The sequence below is a fragment of the Rhinichthys klamathensis genome, unplaced genomic scaffold (genome assembly GCF_029890125.1).
Source record: "Rhinichthys klamathensis goyatoka isolate OS25496 unplaced genomic scaffold, OSU_Roscu_1.1 h1tg000386l_1, whole genome shotgun sequence".
NCBI classification, from domain to species: Eukaryota; Metazoa; Chordata; class Actinopteri; order Cypriniformes; family Leuciscidae; genus Rhinichthys; species Rhinichthys klamathensis.
Window position 1 is genome coordinate 394,435 of NW_026606890.1, and position 25,535 is coordinate 419,969.

Consider the following 25,535-nt stretch of genomic DNA (forward strand, 5'->3'; position numbering starts at 1 on the left):
TGATGAGGTCGCGGTGAAAGGGTACTCTGGGGTTCCCCGTCGAACACTCTGTTGCGATGCAACGGTGTCCGCAGAGTGCTTCGATGTGGCGTGGTGACCCAAAGCACACCTCTAAAGCCTGTATGTTTTCGTCTACCTTGGTGGTGAATTCCTACAGAGCTGCTGGGCAGGATGCTCAAGGACATGCACGAGGGCAGAGCTGACCAAGAGCTCTTTGATGAGCAGCGCCGCCACTGACCTTGCTCTCCTATCGACGGTGACCCCACGCTCCCTTGGTCAGGTGATGTCCTCAGCTGTGGTCCAGGAAAGAACCTGGCTTAACCTGGCCGATATGCGGGATGCCGAGCGGACACGTCTCCCCGACCCCCCTATATCCCAGGCAGGCCTTTTCGGCGGCGCGGTCAAGGACTTCGCCCAAAAGTTCTCGGCCGCCCAGAGACAGACTGGGGCTATTAAGCACATACTGCCCCGGCAGACAGCTGCTGCCTCCATCCAGCCACCGGCACAGTTCAGTTCACTCAGAGTTCTCGGATGACAGGACCCCAGCGCCTTCTGCATATCAATTGCCTCGAGTTGCTGGTAGTACGATTGGCTCTGCACCACTTCCATGCGTTGCTCAAGGACCAGCACGTACTAGTCCGTTCAGACAATGCCGCGACAGTAGCATACATCAACCGCCAAGGTGGTCTACACTCCCACCGTATGTCGCAACTCGCCCGCCACCTCCTCTTATGGAGTCAGAAGCATCTGAGGTCGCTTCGTGCTATTTACATTCCAGGAGACCTGAAATGTGCAGCTGATGGATTCAGCCTCTCTCCGGCGAATGGCGACTCCATCCCCAGTCGGTCCAGCTGATTTGGGATCAGTTCAGGGACGCTCAGATAGATCTGTTTGCCTCCCACAACTCGACCTATTGCGCCCTGTTTTATTCCCTGTCCGAGGGCACGCTCGACACGGACTCACTGGTGCACAGCTGGCCGCGGGGCCTCCGCAAGTATGCGTTTCCCCCAGTGATCCTTCTCGCACAGACCCTGTGCAAGATCAGGGAGGACGAGGAGGGTTATTTTGGTTGCACCTCACTGGCCCACCCGCACCTGGTTCTCCGAACTTGTACTCCTTGCGACAGCACCTCCCTGGCCAATTCCTCTGAGGAAGGACCTCCTTTCTCAGGGACGGGGCACCCTATGGCACCCTCGTCGCGATCTTTGGAACCTCCATGTCTGGCTCCTGGACAGGATGAGGTAGGTTTGAGTACCCTACCACCAGCGGTGGTGGTTACCATCACTTCCGCTAGAGCATCTTCCACGAGACATGCCTATGCATTGAAGTGGAACCCCTTCGTCAACTGGTGCTCTTCTCGCCGAGAAGACCCCACGATATGCCCAATCAGTGTTGTGCTTTCCTTCCTGCAAGATGGTTTGGAGCGAAGGCTGTCTCCCTCCACCCTTAAAGTTGATGTTGCATATCCAGATCTGAGGAAGGACCATCACATGGACACGACGACAACGCATCCCTGAAGTGCCAGCCTCATCAACACTGTGAAGGCCTCATGGACACCTCAACAAACTCATCTCCATACCGGCGTGATGACTCCGACCCCCAACCAGATGAACTGGAAAAATATCGTGAAAGTTTTGATCCCATCTGACCTATAATGCTGCCTAAATCATAATCATACACTGTTCGTTCGTTGGCCAAAGGAGGACTGGCCCCCTGACTGAGGCTGGTTTCTCCCAAGGTTTTTTATCCCTTCTGTCACCTGATGGAGATTTGGTTCCTTGCCACTGTAGCCTATTGCTTTTGGCTTGCTTAGTTAGGGACATTTCATTTTAAATTTAACAATACTATTACAACATTATTTTCCTGTTATCTCTGTAAAGCTGCTTTGAAACAATCTGTATTGTAAAAAGCGCTATATAAATAAAGGTGACTTGACTTGTCAATAAAAATCAATAAATTGGCAACATGCAGGATCACAGACCAAAACAAAAACAAACATTCCAGTCCGGAAACGCACATTTCAAAGTAAAATAAATGGCTGTAGAAGTGTTTTTCAGAGAAACGAGTATGTGAACTTAGCATGTTTCCTCAATATATGCAAATATATTATGGTATTATGTATGCTTTAGTTGAGTGAAAAAGTTACATACAGCACCTTTAACTTCTGATACATTATTTTCAATATTCAATCCAGAAATATACACAAAAAGGTGTTTATATATATATATATATATATATATATATATATATATATATATATATATATATATATATATATATATATACATTTGTGGCGAGCAGGACGAGGCCGAGTGACGTGAGAGCGGTGCGAGGTCGGTGGCGTGAGTGGTAATGAGCGACACCTGTGAGACGCACCGGTCTCGCATCTCTCACGGAGGAACGGAAGCATAAAGGAGGAGCAACGACAGTGCAGATCGCGAGAGGAACAGGCCTGAACTTATGTTGTGTTTTAATGTCTCATCTTGAGACTGCTCCAGGGGAAAATCATCGCGCTCCGAGAGAATCTGTCTCTCGTTTGCACTTGGTTCCCCTGAATCTAGTTTCGAGGGTCCCGGTGTTGGGCCATCACAAAGGGCCGGCCGTTGTCGCCCAGATCCAGCGACCGAAATCGCTGCCGATGTTGCTCTGGGCTCCGGCCGACCCGCTGCAAGATGGCCCTCTTGAGGTCATCGAAGACCAGGAGGTTCTGGACTGGCAGTTGTTGGGCGGCCGCCTGCGCCTCTCGGGACAGTAGTGGAATGAGGCGCACCGGCCAATGTTCCTTCGGCCACCCACCTGCCTCTGCTGCTTTATCGAATAGGTCCAGGAAGACCTCTGGGTCATCCTGGGACCCCATCTTGTTCATGGACAGGTGGGGGAGCTCAACCGGTGGCAGCGTGGCTCCGGTCCGAACCTCCCGGTCCATCCAGCTCCGGAACCTCTCGCTGGCCCTGGACGAGAAGCTCCAAACGACGTTCCATGTCGTTCCTCATACCCACCAGGGCCTGATGCTGCTCGTGGTGGAGGGCCACGAGGGATGTTATGACGTCCACAAGTGGAGACGTTGACGACGTCGGCTTGCTGGCGGCGGCTTCCATCTTCCTTCCCGGGTTTCGGCATCAATGTAACGGGGTTCGTTGTTATGGGAAGAAAGAGGTGGGAACCGGCGAACATTCAACACTTTAATAATATAATAAACAAATACAAAAATGAAAGTAAAAGCCAGCAGCCCCTCACAGACGACTGCTGGCACACAAAAACAAAACACAACATAAGTTCAGGCCTGTTCCTCGATCTGCACTGTCGTCGCTCCTCCTCTATGCTTCCGCTCCTCCGTGAGAGATGCGAGACCGGTGCGTCTCACAGGTGTCGCTCATTACCACTCACGCCACCGGCCTCGCGCCGCTCTCACGTCACTCGGCCTCATCCTGCTCGCCACAATATATACATGTATATCTGTCAGATGTGATTTGTGAAGGAATGAAGAATATAAAAATTATTTATTCCTTCACAATTGTCTCTTGGCTAAGCTCTTCATAATTGGTTTTTTATGACTTGGGTAGCTGTATTGGTTAACGGTGAAAAGGCTGTGAAAATCCTTAAAGCCTTGTCAATGTATAATTCAGATGGTTAGATTTAAACATATTGCCAAGGAAAAGCCAGGGAGGATGTCTATATTTTCAGTGTGTTATTGCTTAGATAACTTCATTCATACATTCATCCAGGCTCTATTCATTACCTGAGGAATGTCGTATCCTCGTAGTTTTGTTGGATGAATCGTTTCATGAATCACCCCCAATGGTACAATGGTGGAATAGCGTTGAATCTCGTGAACAGTGGCATAGGTGTATGGTAGTTTGTCACGGTCATTCATGCTGGGCAAGCGCTCGTAACCCAACACCCGAACAATCTCCTCATGACATCGCTCTGTGAGAGATAAAAGGGAAATTGGATTTCATGGCTCTGAAAGGTTAGTTAGAGTTTTAGGTTTTGATGCTTAGCAAATGCAAAGGCCGCAGTATAGGCCAATAAAGGCCAATAATAGATAGAGCATCAAAGGCTGATCTGTTAACAGTAGGTTATTATATTTATAGAAAAATATACCCAACCAAAGAGCACCTTCTGGGATTACTAAACAACCTCCCAGCAAGCAGCGCTCCAAGATCTTTTCGTTGATAAGTTAGTAAATGGTTCTGAATTAACTGCAGAAAAGGCGTGGTGCATTGCTCTGTAAAATTTTGCGAAAAACTGTGATTCTGAACTTCGTGTAAGGCTGATTTATACTTCTGCGTCGAACCTACATCGTAGGCTGTGTGTGTGTAGCACGTGTATATGACGTAGTCTGACTTGCACCTCTACTAAAATTGAACAACGTGTCAATTCTACACAGACGGACCGCAAGTGCTGTGATTGGTTTGCAATAAGTGACAATCTGTCTGCATGTGTAATTGTGCATCAAAGCGGACAACAAGGCAGAAGTATAAATGAAAACCGATGTGCAGCCTACAGCAAAGAGGCTACGGCGTAGGTCTGACGCAGAAGGAAAGGGCAAAAATGTTTTATCCCCATGCAGATTTCGCTCATGTTTAAGTTCAAGAAAGCTGCTTGTTTTGAAAGAGACTTCTGTGTGAGTAGTGCTTTACACTTGGTTATTGACAATGGAACGTTTATGAAATGCAAAATTTTGCTAATGTGACCATAATGGAATCTTGTTTTCACACAAAAAAAGCTTGTTTCCAAAATATAAATGGTCATTTCGACGTATAATCTCATAATTCAGAAATTTTTCTTGCAAGGGAAAGTTTCTCACACTTTCAGAGAAAAAAAGAAATCTAATTGTGAGATGAAAACTCACAATTGGCAAAAAATAAAGTCAGAATTGCGTGATATACACGTGCAATTGTGTGGAAAAAAGTCTGTATATTTTATAGATATTATTTCTCTTTATTCAATTAATGAATATTATTTAATTAATGTTTAGCTCTAGTACCTTGTACATCTGGGTTTTGAATCAAGAAGATGAGCCCCCATCTGATGGTGGTCGATGTGGTGTTTGTTCCAGCCTGGAACAAATCAACTGCTGTAATAACCAGGTTCTCCTCATGAAACGTGGAGTCTTCATTGGACTTTTGCTGTTTCAGGTAAAACAAATTTATCAGTTTACTACAGCTAAAAAAAAGATCTAGTTTTACATATATGCATGCGAGAACCCTTCTTTCAGTAACTGTGATCTCACTTTCTCAATCTCCAGCAGGTAGGCATCAATGAAGTCTCGCGGACTGTCTGGATCCAGAGTTTCTTGGTGTTCTTTAACTTGTTTCCGAATGAAAACTTCTAACTCAATGGCAATCTGCTTGATCTTCTGGTGTGGCCCAGGGAAATGCTTGATGAAGGGCACCAAGTTGAAAAACTAAGACAAACATATGTTGGGTGCCTTATTTTTAAAATATTTTTCATATTTGAACCTCCTTTTAGTGCATTTTATTCACGCCATACAAAATAGATATTCATATCATCAGGTAAATATTAAAATATTTACTTAATATTGAAACTTAGTTAAAAGTTTAGGAACATATGGAAGTTCATCCATCACTTCCATTACTTGTTTAGGATAGATAGGATGGATGTCAAATAAAACAATAATTGAAATGCAAAAGTTATCCCAACTTTATACAAATGCATGATGTCATGCAATATAGCAATAGCATGCAATTGTGTACATGGATGAGGATAATGCAGACATAATAAAGAGAAAGCCAGTGATGATTATTTTTTTTAGCAGTGTAAATCATATATATATATATATACATATATATATATATACATATATATATATATATACATATATATATATATATATATATATATATATATATATATATATATATATATATATATATATATATATATATATATATATATATATATATATATATATATATATATATATATATATATATATATATTAGTCAAAAATGAAGAATGTGATCATACCTGTCCTGCAGCTGACCCTGCGAGCATTAAGTTATCATTCAGGATTTTCAGAAGGTATGAGAAGCGTTTGTCATCATAATCGAAGCGATCTCCAAACACTATGGAACAGATAATGTTGGAAGCTGCATTCTGTAATGCATGGAGGGGGTTCATTGACTTGCCTACAAAGAAACATGCATTCGTATGAGTGGAAAAAAGGCCAGTGCTTTTAGATCCAATCCATTTTAAATAGAAACTTGAATTTAAATTGTAAGGCCCGCCCAATCCGCCTAAGGGTGGTTTCCAATAGAGCAGGTGAAGGTTTCCTGCGCGTTCTGTCTTTCTAGTGTGGCAAACTAATTTAATTCCAATTAAACTTTTATCGAACTGAATTTTATCACGACTATAACGACAGACAAATCAGTCACAATGTTTTGTTATATGTAACAAATAATCTTTAAAACTCACTCTGGGATCTATGGTTCCATCCCCCCAACAAGGACGAGAAGGGTCTTGGTTACCATGACTAGATAAGTTGGTTGTATTGCTGTTGAAAATGTGGTCACGTGGAAAAAGCTGAGGCTATAGGAAAGACCCACCGCCCTTAAAACGGACTTTCCTGCATTAATTTATGGACGAACTGATCTGTAAATGAACATGCACCCCAGAACATTGTGTGAATGATTTACGGTCACTCACCATTTTACCTATGCTTGTATGCATGTATGTGTGTGCGTTTAGTTTAGTTTGTGATTTAGTTAATACAATTTGTGCACAATACGCATTTGGTTCTGATTCTCTTCTTGCAACAAAGTTTATTTTACAATTTAGATTTTGCCTACAGGCTCTTAGTAGTACTCATACAGTAAGAAAGACATTTCCCTCCCCCGGAAATTAACATTTTTAGAATCAATAAACATTAACACTGACTGTTCACGGGACGAACAGGTGGATTGATTACAACATAAATTTTACTACATGAAGTTAATTCTATTAACTGATCCAAATATTTATAATCACTTATAACAAGCTATGATTGATTATTAACCTTCTGGGGTCTAAGGTGTTTTTGGGGTCCTTGAGATGTTTTGACATGCCCTGACATTTGTGCTTTTTTCAGTTGCTTATTGTCATCTTGAAAAGAAAATGGTCTTTTTCCATAATGTCTTATAAAGTATTTTTTTTTTTTTTTAAGTAGACCAATACATTTTATCATACATATTTCAACGTTAAGGATTCATTATTTTGATAAAGCTTGCATTGGAACAAACACTAAAACAGTTGATTAGTTTATTTTTGACAAAACATACTATATATTTAACATATGAGCAGAAAATGTCTAACAAAAGCTTAATTGATGTCTATTTTAGAGGCAAGGCAAGGCAAGGCAAGTTTATTTATATAGCACATTTCATACACGATGGTAATTCAAGGTGCTTTACATAGAAAAATCAAAAGAAATAGGAATAATTAAAACAGTTAAGAATAAAGAGATTATTCTAAGAGTAAAAACTTTATAATCTATCCAAAACTAGTCAACGAAATGTTGTCATTACAGACACTATTCTATATTGTGATTAGAATCTCAGTAGGTTATAGCAGTATAGTTATTTATGGGAGACATGAGGTCTATTAGGAAACTATGGAAACTGTTTGCATGGGCGTAGGTTTGGTCTCAGCTTTGGTGGGGACATCCCATCTGACCCCCCCCCCCCCATCTCATCTCATCTCATCTCATCTCATCTCATCTCATTATATTGTATCCTGACCACCGATACACCATCCTGTATACTGTCAATAAAGAGCTAGTATAACTGTATAATCTCAAAAATGCACTCTCAAAAAATAAAAACCTGAGACTGTAATGCTGAACAACCAAACATTTTATTTAGCATAAATTATTATGTATCTTCTATTCTATATCAAATTCTATTGATATATTCTATCCTTAAAAAAAAAGCAAGTTTAACCCTCCTACCAGATATTGTTATTTGGATATTATCAAACAAATAATGATTCATTATATTTGAATAACCAACAGTGTTTACTTTTGCCTTTTTAACATTGCCAACATGTTTTTCCAGACATGTGTCTAGCAAGTAGGCTACACCAACAAATACATTACATAAACAGAATGTAGAAACGAAAAATGTCTGAGATGATCCACTGTTTATGACTGCAAGATTCTAAGTTAAGGTAGGCTAATTAACATTCAGCCAGCCCTGGTAACTTACCGTCGGCGTCGTCACGCGCGCACACACACACAAACACACACACGCACACACCACCCGCTCGCTGCCAGTGAGTGCAAGCACAAAAAGTAGTCCCGGCCCGCGCGTGTAGCCTGCCTGTCAGATACCCCGCCGCCAATCAAATTACGGCGTATCTTGTACTGTCGTCGTCCTGGCCGTTGGAATCGATCCAAATAGCAGCGCAAATATCAAAATAGCAGTTCAAAGGAGCTTGCTAAATATTGGTGGGGACAAATTTGTCATCTCAAAATATTGATTGGGACTAGTACCTAGCGTCCCCCCCTAAACCTACGCCCTTAGGGTAACAGAGCGAGAAAGGGATGTGGTAAAAGAGAGAGCCTTTGAAGATGAGCAGGTGGGCTTCTGCCTTTGATACATGTAGCTGCTCCTTTGAATTCATCTCACACCTCTCTTATCTATCTGTAGACAGAGAGCTGTCTGTGACTCTAGGCTGGATGTGTTCATGTAAAAATAACGTTTACTAATGTAGGAGCGAGAGTGAATGAACGCACAGATGCGATGTTCATCTGTAGTAAACATCACGCGCGATGTGCCATTCATTCATTCACACACAGGCACCCAATTCATATTTAGACAGTCTTTGTGCAGTTTACAGACACTATTCAATAACGCGATTAGAACAAAGCACTTAAGAATAAATAACTTACTACATCAGCTGAATCCGTTGCTCCTCGAAATGAAACTACCAGCACTTCTGAGGTCACTTTTCCAGGATTATTACGATTGTATTATTCCTCACAGCGCAGCAAGACGAGGTAAAGTACAAGATTCTTATTAAACTGGATGTTTTATCCAGCTGATGTGGGCGTTTTCATGGCTTGCCTCAACATTTGCATTTGAACAGCGCGCGCTCTCAGTGGGCGTGGTCACATTAACGTCATATAATTAGCTGAAAGGAAAAAAGACTGACATCTCTTTTCATACAGATTACATAAACTGAGAATTTGTTTTACTTAATTTAAAAGAGAATTTCAGCTTCATAACGAAAAATCTTTCATGTCTGTGTGACAAGTATTTACTTAGTTACAGTTCATTTTCGGAAGCGTTTCAGAATGAACTTCACTGACAAAATTCGCATCATGTTTATTTTTCTTTATTTGACAAAAAGCAGAACACTTTGTTTATATATTGAGTATCCACAAAAAAATAGACACTTAACAGGATCTAATGATGTACAACACTTATATTTAAGATCAAAATCAACAGAGTAATTTGAGTCTCTTTTGCACTGATAAGGAAAAAAGTGAGCTCGTCGCGCCGGCGCGATAGCCGACCCCAGAGGGATTATTAATATTTCTTTAGAGCTAATTTGCTACACGACCTTACATTTAGGTTAGAATGTCAATTGTTTATCTATCGTTTCTATAATAATTTATCTTGACACTTTTATTCTATTCTCATGATTTTTCTAATCTCTTTATGGAAATTACAATTGTTCATTCAGATAACATTTTGAGTCTCGCACCAGCCGGGTATGTGGATCTCAATCACAAACTCGTCAGTATTGGTCATAGAGGCGATTGACTGATACCTTTAGATGCCGCACCATGCTTATTTCTAAATGTATGCTATTTAGTCCCCAAAGATCTGTACACAATTAAGGTAAGACTATATCTAACCAGAGGTCATGACCATTACCATAGAAATAAGCCGACCAATTTAACTTCCTCTAATGGTAACTTTTAATAATCATGCCACTAATTCCCATCTACACTTTGTTTGAATAATATAACAAAATTAGAGGTTGAAGCGGTCACCCTATTTAGATTGGTCTTACAACACTGTTACTCTAAACGGAAATTCCAATTATTAGCCCCTTCAGTTCAGTGGCATTTCTTTAAGACTGCAAGGGAAGCTCTGATTCCCCTATAATGTCAAAAAATTAATGGTCAAATGTGTACTATTGTGTTAACATTTCATTGACTAAAAATGCGTTAGAACACGGGCATCTTGAAGACGAGTTCATTCAGAATCAGCTACATATAGCAGGTCGGCTGACTCGATCTCCTTCTCATACATTCCCGTAGCGTCACAGTGCATTTCCCTATGGTTTTTCGCATAGACTGTAAAAAATATGGACAAAGCGTCTGTGACGTCACCCATAGACTTTCTGAAGAACGGTTTTGAGGCCGTTTATGGGGTATGGGCGGCGCCATCTTGGGAAATCTTCGGAAATCCTAACCCCGCCCACCTTCTGGCCAATCCATATATGGGTAAAAGGGTGGGCTTTGTGTGAGACTGAGCTGGCCGGTGGACGCGCCTCTTCAGCCAAGCAGCCTCAGCTATCTGTAAAGTAACAAGATCGACTGGCAGACTAGGCTACTTTTTACAGTCAGTGTCATTCTAATGTTGAAACTCCTTTTCCTCGATTTACTGAAGCCTATTTGTAAAACGCATTTGCAGCTGCATAGCTCGCTCATAGGCTGTGCTGCGGCAACTGCACATCCAATGGCTCGCTTCTGACGTGCGACCAACTAGCTCGCAGATCAGTCTATTCTTATGTTACATTTATTCATTTGGCAGACGCATTTACAGTGTTTCAGACGTCAGTTATAACCATAGGTAAAGTACCTCGGGCGCTAACTTATCTGAGGCGATTTAATGCTAACTGTTGCAGTGCCACTGCCCACAAACATTAATTAAACATTAACACTAACTACGTGAAATAGTAGTGGAATATCACTTACCGGGAAAAAAGGAGCGAAGTACTCCTAGTCCTACAGTGTCGGTTAGTGCAGTTTATAGCAGAGCAACCCATGTTATGTACGATATTTCAATACAAATGTTCAGAAAGGATACAGAGGTGGTATGATGTGTTGTGTCAGATCATGGCCGAGACGTCAAATTTCAGAAGTTCAACTCGGCGCAGCCCGTTATCAGCTGTCAATCAGGCTGTCAATCAAAGTTAACCACGCCCTTATTTGTCATACATTTTATATTCTAAATATGATCTAAACAAACGAGTTAGAAAAAAAATTCACCCCCCTCACAGTTGTCAGGCACTTGGAACCTATCGAAAAAAACAATAAAAGTCCATGGGACCAACCTGTAAAAACATGAATTTATGCTGTGAAAACGGATATTTTAACATGGGCTCTATGGATATTTGCTGCCTTTTGGAACCTCCCTCTAGCGGATTTTCGATGTATTGCAGTTTTTCGCACTTTCGGGTAGGCTTCATTTTTCAGCTCAGCGTCCATTGACTTCAATGGGGCTGCTTTGAACAGTTTTTTTCAGTGCTTCGAAACTACACGGTTATTGGATAAATGCTGCGATTATGTCCCACTCACGGACGCCCGGCGTCTCTGGGGTGAAAAGGGAAGTGGGTCGGGATTTGGGCATGCATGCTCCGCGTGTTTGTTTTCTGTTGTGAGCGCACAGGATAAGCTTATGGTCATTCTCGTGCATAACGTTCTGTCTTGTCGTGTTCGCGTGCGGTTTCGTGTTTGCTCTGTCCACATGTGTTGTTTTTTGTGTAGCACGCAGTTCGTGTTTACATCGGCCGCATGCTTTCATGTCTAGTTTTGTCTTGTGCTGTGTAGCACAGCGTGTGTTTTACACTAGCTGTGTGCTTTTATGTTGTCATGTTCTGTGGGAACACATGGCTTATGAGTGTTCTCATTGTTCTTCAGGTCTCATTTTGTGTGAGCACAATTGCTTGTAATTTGTTTTACTGGCCATGTGTTTGTGTTTTTGTCATGTTTGTTGTGAGCATATGGCTTGTCATGTGTTTTCCTTGTGCCATGTGCTCTCCTGTCAATTGTGTCGACTCCCATCTTGTTTCCTGATTATTAGTTATTTTGGCCCACCTGTCCTCCCTCGTTACCTGCCTTTTTTGCTCCCTATTTATTCTCCTTGTCCTGTGCTGGTTTGTAGTTTTTGTTTGTATTTTTTATTTTATTATTAAAATAAAGCCCATCAACTCTGCACCTGAGTCCTCGCTCTTTTCACCATCCCCACACCTGACAGTCGAGTAAAAAAAAAAAAAGAGCTTCCCCTCTTTGAAAGACTAGCAGCCGCCACTGCTTCAGCTGAAGTACACATTACTAATGCCAATAGTTAGGTGTAGCTCTAAAACTTCAGTTGACTTGCCCCAATGCTCCACCTAATCTGCGATTTAGTTTGTTACTAACCCGAGTGAAGATTTGTGGTGTTATAGACTCAACGTAATCTACTAGTTAATCTACTAGAGTTAATAATTTCAGAGTAAGTCAGAATAAATTCAAATGTAACAATGTATTATTAGTCAGGTAACTGTACCATGGCAATTACATAATCAATGCAAAGTAAATCAATACAATAACATAAAATGCTCAGACATAATGAGTAAAAGATGCACACCTGACATTAGAAAAATACACAATGCCAAGTGTCTGAATGACACTCAACTTTATGGGCTGATCTGCTTACAGAATTGTACTGAGCCCTTTGCAACGCATCAGTACTCAGACCAAGACAAAACAGCTCCCGAAGTAAGAGAGGAACTTAGGAATTTGAATTAATCAAGGTCCTGGACCTGGGTTGTATACTCCTTTTGGGGACAGAAGGTAATTTGCTTGAAAACCTTAGGATGAACTCTCCTCTATAAGCAAGATATCTCTAAACTTTTAGAATCTTTATTACCTTTTGGTTTACTTCTGTGGGGATGTAACCATTGTACCAGTCACATTGAGACATTTCAAATGATATCAAACATGTAGGCTATAGTGTTGTATGATAATTGTTCACATTAAAACATATAGATTTTTGGGTGAGTTCAAATGTTAATTTCCTTTGTTTTCTCAGAGAGTAGCCTCTCTTGGTCCAGACAATTCGGCATCAGTAAGATTCGTGTATGGAATGCCAAAGCTGACTTAATTAAAAATAAATAAATACATACATAAATATAGGAAGAAATGTAAAAAAGCAAAAATACATAAATAAATACATAAAAAAAATATACAAAGAAGTGTAAAAAAAAGTACAAATAAATGAGTATTTATACTTTTATTTCCTTATTTATGTATAATTGTATTTTTTCACACATTTTTTTTATACATTTATTCACTTATTTATTTGCACTTTTATTTATTTCCACATTCATTTATGTATATATGTTTTTATGTCTACATTTATTTATTTATATGTATATTTATTTATGTATTTATGTATTTTTGCTTTTTTACATTTCTTTGTATATTTATTTATGTATTTATTTATTTTTAATTAAGTCAGCATTCCATATTCGTAAAAGTCTCTAAATAAGCATCTTCAACCTTTAAATACCAAAATGTCAATGTCACATATACACAATAATTCAGAAAGAATCCTTTGGGTTCTGTTTGACACAGATGAGCTAGTTTGAGAGTTCTAATAAAGGATGAACATTTCATACCTTCTGCTTTAAGAATTTCAGAAATCAGATATCGGCTTTCCTCTATCACCAGCTCTTCTACTGATTTCTTCCCCAAGCCAAAATTCCTGAGCGTGTGCAGAGCAAACCTTCTCTGCTGCCTCCAGGAGTGACCAAACGTGACCATTATTATACCTGAGAAAAAGAGAACAAACGTTCATATCTCAAATCTGATCTATTGCTCAATTTATAGTCTACACATTTTTTGAAGCAAAGTGACTCAAGATTGACTTTACAGCATTAAAAATAAAAGATTCTTTATTGGCATCTATGATTCCGTGAAGAATCTTTAAATGTATATGTATTACCTTTTTATTGCACAAAAGATTCTATGTAGTAGCAAAATATTTTCAAATGTTCTTTACACTATTCCTTACTCAGGTGAATTACCTTATTCACTGAGGATCTTTAGGATACCCAAAATGGTTCTTCTACAGCATCGCTGTGAAAACACCCTTTTGGGACCTTTGATATTAAAGGGTTAGTTCACTCAAAAATTTTAATTCTAACATTAATTACTCACCCTCATGTCGTTCCAAACCCGCAAGACTTCATTCATCTTCGAGCACAAATTAAGAAATCTGAGAGCTTTCGATCCCTTCATTGACAGCTACACAACTACCACTTTGATGCTTCAAAATGTTCATAAAGAGATCGTAAAACTAATCCATATGAATTGAGCGGTTTAGTCCAAAATTTCTGAAGAGACGCTTTATACGACGAACCGATTGAATTTAGGCTTTAATTCACTTTTAAATATTGATCAGCGAACAAACGTGCGAAACGTGTGAGAAAAACCTCATTGGTTCTTGCAGAAGCTCAAACGTGCTGCGTAACACGAGAAGAAAGAAGAAAACTCATCGTTCTCATACGTCAAACGAACATGCTTAAAGGGTTAGTTCACCCAAAAATGAAAATGTCATTAATGACTCTCCCTCATGTCGTCCTAAACCCGTCAGACCTCCGTTCATCTTCAGAACACAGTTTAAGATATTTTAGATTTAGTCCGAGAGCTTTCTTTCCCTCCATTGCAAATGTATGTACGGTATACTGTCCTTGTCCAGAAAGGAAATAAAGACATCATCAAAGTAGTCCGTGTGACACCAGTGGGTTAGTTAGAATGTTTTGAAGCATCGAAAATACATTTTGGTCCAAAAATAACAAAAACGACGACTTTATTCAGCATTGTATTGTCTTCCAGTTCTGTTGTCGAGCCGCGTTCACGAGTCCGCAGTGACGCTGATGACGTAAGACGCTGCTGACGTGTATCTGGTGTGTCCGTGTATTCGGGTTCAAATCATAGACGGTAAAAGAAATGGACACAGCGACCCCCTTGATTTCAACGGAGAGAATTGAAGCCCAATAGAAGCACTCACTTCCTGATAGCCAAGCGCACTGCGCAGGCTTAAACTGAGCTTGACGACGTAAATGTGACGGGAGCAACCTGTCTGACCTTCTAGTAGCCGCCAAGACAAATCTGAATTGATCTGAAACAAATCTGTTGTTGAAATATTTTGTCCTGTTGCTTTATATGTACTTTTATTTTATTTGTTGTTGTTTTTTAATAGGGACAAAGCATGTTGATGAACATTTGTACAGAATACAAGATGTAAACAAGCCGGATTAAAGCAGTATTGCTAATTTACGCCGTAGTCCCTAGGCAGGTACACACAATAACAAATACTCACCATACACAAGACTCTACTAAAAACACAATACATAAAAACACATCACAAAAATTACTAAGAAGTTTTTTTACACACTTGATTTTTCATAAGCCACTTCTTAAGATGTTCTTTAAAAGTGTGAGAAGTAGAACATTGTCGGACTGTGGCAAACTATTAAAATATTTGCTCCCTATCACTGATAACACTTTCTGGCCAAAGGATGTTCGCCTATTTGGTACTTCCCAGTCCCCTCTACTGACAGACCTGGTACCAATACCACAATCTGCCCTCCGTTTAATAAACGCCTTCAATGGAGGTTGAGCAAGGCCATGCCAGACCTTATCGACAAAGCACGCATAATTAATTTTTAAAAACTCAATAGATTATGTTTTTTATTTATTTTACACTGGTGAAATGAGAGGGGTTTTTTTTATCAAACACTTTTATCGCCTTCTTATAAAGTATTTCTATTGACTTAAGAATTGATTTACTCGTAGGACCCAATATACCTAAAACTCTTTAAATTAAATTTCACAATATTAGACAACATTTTTACATGGCTTTTAAAAGTGAGAGTAGAATCTAAAGTAACTCCAATACCTAAGTTCCAATACATACCTAAAGTCTTTCACCACTTCTATTTCCTCTCCTCCTATAAATACATTTGAATGCATCATCTCTACTAACCGTTTTGAAAACATCATACACACAGATTTTTTTGTGTTCAATATTAAACCTGTCCTAATAAGCCAATCCTGTAGGCTACATTAGTCATAGCAGAGGTCAAAGTAATTGAGGCTTTTAAAAAATTCTTTGCATAAATAACTACATCATCTGCATATAACTGAATATTTACATTAGGGGTGTCGCAGACTCGCAGTACCGGTGTTGACGATAATCGTGATATTCAAAGCATGAAATATCGACATCGTGTTAATTTAGAGTGTGGCGATATACCGGTATTGGCGATAACCACGATGTTTAAAATGAATAGGACTGTTATGATAACATAACACGTAAATACTTCAGCTCGAGTCCCTGGTTGACTTCTCAGCTGTATTGCACCCGCTGACACCTATCAAAGAATGCGCAGCCTATGGCGTTCCGAGAGGCTCAAAAATATGGCGTTCCGATAGGCTCAAAAAAGTAACTTTGTAGCACGCACTCGTCTCAATAAACATGATGTCTGCGTCTACCGAACGTGACGTCTGCGTCTGCAGAACGGTTGCGTCTGCCACATCACTCGTTCGTGTGCCGAACGTCTCGTCTGCCGTCAAGGGGGTTTCCAGCACATTCCACACACTTATTCGATCTTTATTATTTTCCCCCATGATCTTCAATTCTATTTTATTATCAATGAAGTGATATTACCTTGCTTAAACATAGCTTTTTATTTTATAGTAAATATTAATTTACACAAATTATCATGTTAAAATTTGTGTTTGCCATTTTTTCTTGTCAACATGTCCACATATAGCCTACTTAATCATAAAAAGATTAACTATAAAAAGCATGTGGGCCTATGTACTATTCACCACTAGGAGTCTCTTGACCAACACAAAATAACGTAGCCTAGTTGTAAACATTTGGGCTGATTTAACGAACAAATAAAATGTGTTATTTGTAATGTTTAATTTTAAAGTTGTAATATTTGGTTTTTAGAGTTTCACCGAAGTTTGATTGACACAGGCGATCTGAGAGAATTATAATTAAAAACAGTTACACCTCAACAGAGAAAGGCGAGCACAGTTTATTATTATTAGGCTATTATTGTTATTTTTATTATTTAGCCTAAATATCCATGCTGGTGCATACAAATATTTAGATTTGTATCAACAAGGACAGAAATATTTTGGCACAATAGTCATAAAAGCCGGGTATGGAGGCGTGAGGTTATACAGAGGCGTGTTTATTAAGTCCGTAGTCATTTGCGGAGATGAGGGGAAAATAGTGTAGTACCTGCAGGATAAGCAAGGATCATGTAGTAGCCTACAATTAATTTGTTGTCATGAGAACATTACTAAATCAAATAAATACGTTCTGAAATTGTTCTAAAATATAAAGTTAATATTTTTTCATTTAAACGAATGCATTACAAGTTTTTATGACATGTTGAATTACTGAATGTACCCTTTACTTCTTTTTTCTCAGTTACATTTCACGAATCATCAAGGCCGGACTTATCATTGGGCTTGACTGGGCTCACGTTTACGTTTGATTTTTTCAATAATATGTCAGTCATTTAATTTTTCATTTAAAGTTTGTTGATTGGTCTAGCATTGTTACCTGGCCCTGCCCTGCAGTGAAAAATGTATTTTAAGTAGCTTATGTTTCAGGTCTGTGGAGTAGGCTATAGCCTACTTATACGCTGAGTTTCGGTATATTTATGAGACGCGCTCCAGTTCACGCGCCGGCGCCTCCGTGTCGTGATTATCTATAATTGTCTGCTTTTACTTCTTATTTATTAAATCCAGGCAATTGGTTGATGAAACATTGATTAAAATCAAGATAAAATTAATACAAAACGAAATTCACTTTAAAGAAGGCTTTGCGCTTTTCTGTTTGAGGTCTGTGAAAGTTTTAAAGCAGTCTTAAGTGCCGCTTCAGAGCGCTCGAGTCCGTAACGGAGAACTGTCACGTCTGTAACTTTGTTTTTTCCTCATAAATGCGAACACTTACCAGGAACAGTTTTTAAAAAAGATTTATACACTCATAGATTTAGCTATTTATATGTAATACAAATGATTTGTTATGATTGCAACCTTGTTTGTTTTTAAATATGTTTTCCAGGTAAATAAGTGTTTTGTTCTCATTCTGACAAAAGACATTTGTACATTGCAATAAACACATGATCACTTTGAACTTTTTAAATCATTATTTATTTGGAAAAAAAAACTTTAAGCTTCAATCAGTGGTCATATAAATAAATTATTACGTTTTTTTTACATGTAACTCTGTCTATGGTACCAGTCACCTTATGAAAGTAGCTTTGCACTTCAAATAAAGATTGGATCGATTATATTGTTAAGCCACCACATGGCGACAAATGATTTTAAAAAAAAAACATTTCTTCATTCAAGAGATTTGTTTCATAGATGAATCAGCATTTTTGAACCAGTGTATTTGATTGAGGAATTGAATCATTCAAACCCAAGGTTTTTTTAATAATTCAGATTAATTAAACATTTTTAATAGACTTCAGCAATTAACATAAATTATGTTATTTTGTCAAGTTGTTTGTTCAGAATCGTGATCTCTATTTTTATTCTCAAATTATCCAGAATTGTGTAGCTCTAATACATAGCTTGTGTATGTAGTTCTATTTAAAGCAATGTATAAGGTAGGGCCCGAAAGTGACTCAAGCCCAGGGGCCCCCACCACCCTAAGTCCTGCCCTGCGAACAGTAACTGCAGTTCTCAAAACAATTAATACAAACAGCAGTACACAATGGATTACCTGTAAAAGCCTTAGTTAATCTCAAAAGTATTTGTAAATGAACATATCTGTGACGATCTGCGGCTGGAGTGCCTGCTTGAGCCGCTGGGGGGCACTCCTTCCTAGTTTACTGTTTCCTTTAGGTTTTACCCTGGACTGATTATGGTTGATTTCATGCACCTGTGTTTGATTATCTTGTTTAGCGCACCTGTCTTAAGCCTGAGTTTTCCCTTGGTTCATGGCTCAGTATTGTAAGTGTTTGTATGTGTCTCACTGCATCCTAAGCGTTTTCCTAGTTTCTTAGTGTTTCCGAGTATTTTCTAGTTTCATGGTTCCTGGACTCCCTGCCTGTATCTGGTCTTCCCGTTTGCCTTATCCCTGCATTGTTTGATCGCTTATCTGGACTGCTTACCTGGTTTTGACTTCTGCCTGTTCACTCGTACCTGTTTCTGGATCTTCCTTTCAATAAAGCCTGCGTTTGGATCACCTCTGTCCTTGTTCCCTGTGCAGTTTCATGACAGAATACTGAGCCCCTACAACTGATCCAGCGGCTGAGAGGAACACGGACCTCGTTATGGATCCCACAGCGCAGATCGTAAGCCTCCGTCAAGGAGAACGTCCTCTCAAGGTTTTTGTGACAGATTTTTTGAAGCTCGCTCGCCAGTCCTACTTGAATGATTTCTGTTTGATGATGTTCTTTCGGGGAGGACTGTCTGAACCGCTCGGCTCTGCTATACCGTTTCCGTGTTCAAGCTGGACTCTAACCCAATATATTGACCTGGCCCTTTCCATGAGCGGTTCGGCTTTTACTGTGGATTTTTTTAAACTTTTGCTTCACAAAGGACCCGACGATTCGCCACTTTACAAGGTACCCACTGAATCCACGCATCAATTGTCTCCCGGCGAACCCGCGCTTCACTTCCGCCCTGCCGGCCCCGCCTCTGCGCCTCGCCCTGCCTGCGCCCTTCAAGCTCCGGGAGGCCTTTCCTGAACCCGTTTACCACCTGGAGGTTTCTCCCGTGGATTTCCCCAAGTATTTTTTTGGGGGGGGGGGGGGGGGGGGGGCAGGAGGTACCCTGTGTGGGTCATGGCGACGATGTCGACATGGACCTCACCCTCGTCCGAGTGTGCTCCGCCCTGGCTCCCTTCCGAGTGTGCTCCGCCCTGGCTCCCTTCCGAGTGTGCTCCGCCCTGGTCGTCGGCACGCCCTGCTCCGCCCTGGTTGCCCACGCTCCACGGCCCAGGCCCGCCTTGCCTGTGTCCTGGTCCCGTTCCCCTGCACGGGCCTGACCCTCCATCCCATCCCCCGTCGACCTCCCTCCGGAGCTCTTAGGAGCGTCTTGAAGCCGCTCCTTAGAGGGGGGGTTATGTGACGATCTGCGGCTGGAGTGCCTGCTTGAGCCGCTGGGGGGCACTCCTTCCTAGTTTATTGTTTCCTTTAGGTTTTACCCTGGACTGATTATGGTTGATTTCATGCACCTGTGTTTGATTATCTTGTTTAGCGCACCTGTCTTAAGCCTGAGTTTTCCCTTGGTTCATGGCTCAGTATTGTAAGTGTTTGTATGCGTCTCACTGCATCCTAAGCGTTTTCCTAGTTTCTTAGTGTTTCCGAAACTGTCCTCAAGTATATCTGCAATGAAACTAGACGTTTCCATACCTTTGTTGCAAACAGGGTTTCGGTTATTAGAGAAGCCACAGGCGTTAACCAGTGGAAGTATGTGGGCTCTAAGATCAATCCTGCCGATGAAGCATCTCGTGGACTGAGAGCAGAGGAATTTCTCATACACCAGAAATGGATTAAAGGTCCAGAGTTCCTCTCTTTGTCAGAGAAGGAGTGGCCAATCACTGATGTGGATATAGCTGTGATTCCAGCTGAGGACCCAGAGGTCAAAAGAGAAGTAGCTGTGAATGCTATTGTCAAGCACTCAGAAGATCCCACAGACTATTTAATTAATTATTTCTCATCTTGGAGGAAGCTTAGAACATCTGTTGCCTGGTTTCTCCATCTTAAAAGAGTTATTTTGCTCCTGAGCCAGAAGAGAAAAGAGTTCAAATCTACTGAAAGTGACAGAGACATAGGAGTCAAAGGTTTTGTTGAACAGAGACTTCAGAGCTTCAAAGCCACTCTTGGAGGGAAATCCTTAACTCCAGATAGTTATGATAAAGCAGAAAAGGCAATAGTTAGTTTTGTTTAAAAACACAGGTTTAAGAGTGAAATTGCCACCCTGAAGAGCGGCTTGGTCAATGTCCCCAAGGACAGTTCATTGTACAAGTTGGATCCTATACTGGAAGGTGACATTCTCAGAGTTGGGGGTCGCTTACACAAGTCTGCATTACCATCAGAGATTAAACATCCCGTTATCCTTTCCAAAGATCTGCATGTTTCCCAGCTGATTTTACGTCACATCCATCAACAACTGGGACACGCTGGTAGAAACCACATGTTGAACAAACTTCGACAGAGATATTGGATAATCAATGCCAACTCTGCCGCAAGAAAAATAATTTCAGAATGTACAACATGTAGACGTTATAGAGGAAAACTTGGAGAGGAAAAGATGGCAGACTTACCTAAAGAGAGGGTTATGCCAGACAAGGCTCCTTTTACAGATGTGGGAGTTGATTATTTCGGCCCCATAGAAGTTAAAAGAGGAAGAAGCTTTCTAAAAAGGTATGGAGTGCTTTTCACCTGTTTAACCAGTCGGGCAATACACCTGGAAGTGGCATACTCTTTGGATACGGATTCCTGCATTAACGCTTTGCGGAGATTCATTTGTAGAAGAGGTCCGGTGTCCAGCCTAAGGTCAGATAATGGCACGAATTTCATTGGAGCAAACAAAGAGTTAAAGCAAAGTCTTGCCGCTTTGAATAATGCAAAAATCCAGGGTGCTTTGGTTCAAGATGGGATTAAGTGGAGTTTTAATACACCTACAGCCTCACATCAAGGCGGCGTTTGGGAGCGTCTGATCCGCTCGGTAAGAAGTATACTCACCTCAGTTCTTGGGCAGCAGGTGTTGGACGATGAAGGCCTACAGACCCTGTTTTGTGAGGTAGAGGCAATACTAAACGACAGGCCTATTACAAAGGTCTCAGATGACCCTAATAACCTTGAGGCCCTCACACCAAACCATATTCTTCTGCTAAAAGGAAAACCCATCTTCCCACCAGGACTCTTCACACAGAGTGACCTGTATATCAGGAGAAGATGGAAGCAAGTACAGTACATCACAGAACTTCTTTGGAAAAGATGGACATTCGAATACTTACTTCTAATGCAGGAAAGACAAAAATGGGCTATACCAAGAAGAAGTTTCTCTCCTGGGGATATTGTCATCATTGCTGTTGCCACGGCAACGAGAGGATCCTGGATGATGGGCCGAGTTCTGACTACTAAGTCAGACTCCAAAGGATTGGTTCGCTCTGTGCTCCTCCAAACTAAGACCAGTGTCTTGGAGAGACCTATAACGAAGATCTGTCTGCTTCTGGAGGCAACAGTGTAGCATCATGGACATATATTCTTTCTTTTCCCTCTTCTCTTCTATTTTCCTTCTGTTTTGTTTCTTTTCCAGACAGCCACGGGAAGAAGACCAGAAGAATTGATGTATTATTTTTAGGACATAGCTAGAGAATAGCTCCGTTACAGGAAGAAACGTAATTGTGGGTTTACACATTTCACAATTAGGGGCCGGAGTGTTGGAGCTATTTCCTTGTTTTGTAATTAAGTTAATAATTAAATTACTTTATTTTGTTTCACCTTAAATAATTTGCATGATTATTTTATTGATGTAGATCCAGAATATTAATGTTGTTATTTTAGTTAATTTTAGTATTTTTTGGGGACTTTTATTTTGATAGTACTGAGCACCTGTTTGCATGTATATAATGGTGGCCACATTTAAGACAGGCAGGCACTGGGAAAGGTTGTTGGTTTTTTACCAGGGAAAGAGAGGCTGCAGACGCCATTTGTTTGTATGCTTGCTTGCTCAAATGGAAATAAACCGCATGAACGATATGCTTGCTTGGACATTGGACTTATTGTACCCTGCGTAAGATTCGATCTTTAAGTGCCTCAATGGCTGTTTGATTTTGAGTTTGTTTATTTTATTTTGATTTCTTGTTTGATTTAAGTTGAAGACAAATCGCCATTACAGCAGGTGATGGTCTGCTACAATGGCAGCCCCCGGGAGGCTTCAGTTTCCGGCTGGTGGATTACCCCCTTGGTACAAATAAATATGGCTGGAAAAAAAATGCAAGTCTTCCTCTGTGTCGAAATCCTTAGACATGTTTGCGAAGATTGTTTTGTTTACAGCGTGCGTCTCCCTCAGACTGTAAACGAAGCTCGGGCGCACCAGACACACGTCAGCAGCGTCTTACGTCAGCAGCGGCACTGAACGCGGATCCACAACAGAACCCGAATACACACACACACACACACACACACCAGACACACGTCAGCAGTGTCTTACGTCAGCGGCGGCACTGAACGCGGATCCACAACAGAACCGGAAGACAATACAATGCTAAATAAAGTCATAGTTTTTGTTATTTTTGAACCAAAATGTATTTTCGATGCTTCAAAACATTCTAACTAACCCACTGATGTCACATGGACTACTTTGAAGAGGTCTTTATTTCCTTTCTGGACAAGGACAGTATACCGTACATACATTTTCAATGGAGGGACAGAAAGCTCTCGGACTAAATCTAAAATATCTTAAACTGTGTTCCGAAGATGAACGGAGGTCTTACGGGCTTGGAGCGACATGAGGGAGAGTCATTAATTGCATAATTTTCATTTTTGGGTGTACTAACCCTTTAAGCTTCCGTTTATCAGAACTGATGTGTGCGTTGATGAATGTTCATATTTGAATAAAAGCCTAAATTCATCTTGTTCCGAAGATGATGGAATGTCTTACAGGTTTAGAATGATTTGAGGGTGAGTAAATAATGACAGAATTTTCATATTTGGGTGAACTAACCCTTTAAGAGTGACTCTAAAGTTTAGAATGAAATAGTACAAAATCCACATTTCAAGCATCATAGTACCATGTTACTCACCAAGTCCATTAGTTGTCCATTCTATAAGAGGCATAGCCGGTCTTCCAGAAAAAGCTTCCTTAACCAGGGCTTCCTTCGTGACCTGGACTGTGTTGAGGATTATTATCGGCTTCCTCCCAAGATACACAGTGGACATTTCTCCATACTGAGGCAACTAGGAGAACATTCACAAGTGCATTTAAACTAAGAAAATGTTTCTGAACAAATGTTTTGTAAGTTAAACATCTAATTTCAAAATAGGTCAGAGTTCATTGATAAGCCTATACCAAGAAAACTGCAAAAACTCACTGATTTTACGAACTCCCTTGGCTCCTTTATAAAATGTGGTAATGATCCCACAAAAGGTAAAGGTCTGGGACCAGGAGGAGTTTGATCTCTGTAGGAATTAATCCTGATGATCTCGAACAGAACCAGAAAGATCAAGCCCAGAAACAGAGTCAGGCCTACAGAGGCCAGGTCTAACATCATGAGAGGCGCCCACATGATGACAGATTCCAAAGACAAACTCAAAAGCAGCGGACCACTGGTGAGCTTTATAAAAGCAAAGCAGAAGAGGGAGGAGACAGTGGGAGAGATTGACATGCTGTAAACTCTTTCAGCTGTGTTAATCCATGTGTTTATCACCAAAATGTGAACGGCGTCAGCGTTAATCAGCGTTAATCACAGGTTCGCGTTTAAAGTCTGATCATTTCAACGGAGGTGAATCAATCAAAATTAACTTTAGCTGGAAATAACATTATTCAAGAACCGCTATAAAGCCAAAACAATCTCTGTTACCTTAAATTATATGTTTATCTCTGTAAAGCTGCTTTGAAACAATCCATTGTTAAAAGCGCTAGATATAAATGAAGATGTCTTGACCAAAAATGATTAATGCAGCTGTTTAGGCCTACTTGCATACCAATTTATCAAGCATTACGAAATTCGGCACAACACCGGCACTTCTCACATGTTCCTGGTACCACCCACACCGAAACAGTGTAGAATCAGGCTAATTAATTGTATACATCACGCGTTTTTAGCTTTTATAAGCTGTACGGACTGCACGGATCAATTATCTGCCAATATGAATGTGACTGAAGCCCAATTGTTTAATTTTGCATGAATTGTGAGATTTGTGTGCGAGCTGTTCCTCGGATACAATGTGCGACTCATTTGAATTCTATTGAGAACATAGTAAAATGCAATGGAAGCAAGTTGAACATGATCTTAAAACAGCCACTAGTAAAAAGACTGAATTCCAGCATGTAATAAAACCCCTACTTATCTGGAGAGAAGATGTCAAAGAAAGAGCATAGGTCACTGCCTTCCTCACACTCCTCTTCTCGCCCATCTGAGCCCCCCTTTCCTTTCTTTCTGCCCCAATCACTGAAACCTCACTAAAAATGTCCATATAACACATATATAGTGTATCTTGTGCATCCATTGGTTTTTACCTTTCATGTTTGGTCATGGTTGGTTCATTTGTCTGGGTGTGATTAGTAAAATGTTCTCAATTTCACAGCAGTAGAATAGATCATGACAAAACTTAGTTATCACTTCTGTTCTCCTGTTGTGGGTGGTGTCTCTTCAAGATCTCTAATTGGTTCTCACGCCCGAAACCAGGTGAAAACGGGGCACATGAAAAAGGCCCCAAAAAATTCCAAAAAATGTCTTAATATTTACAGCTCTTCTGTTCTGGTCTGGATTTTTAAGGGAGTCATTGGGATTCTGTAAGCAGAAAACCATGTGCTAAGG

General features: G+C 40.5%; 1 protein-coding gene across 1 annotated transcript in view; it reads right to left on the reverse strand.

Moving 5' to 3' along the window:
- The window catches only part of LOC130069838 (cytochrome P450 2B15-like), a 31,742-nt gene extending 7,455 nt beyond the window's left edge, over positions 1 to 24,287 (reverse strand). The window contains exons 1-7 of the mRNA XM_056233980.1: positions 24,087 to 24,287; positions 23,799 to 23,952; positions 13,621 to 13,773; positions 5,995 to 6,155; positions 5,237 to 5,410; positions 4,991 to 5,132; positions 3,740 to 3,927 (exon numbers count right to left, since the gene is read on the reverse strand). Of these exons, the coding sequence (XP_056089955.1) occupies positions 3,740 to 3,927; positions 4,991 to 5,132; positions 5,237 to 5,410; positions 5,995 to 6,155; positions 13,621 to 13,773; positions 23,799 to 23,952; positions 24,087 to 24,281 (1,167 nt within the window). The 5' untranslated portion in view covers positions 24,282 to 24,287. The remainder of the gene's footprint in view (positions 1 to 3,739; positions 3,928 to 4,990; positions 5,133 to 5,236; positions 5,411 to 5,994; positions 6,156 to 13,620; positions 13,774 to 23,798; positions 23,953 to 24,086) is intronic.
- Positions 24,288 to 25,535: the final 1,248 nt, after the last annotated feature.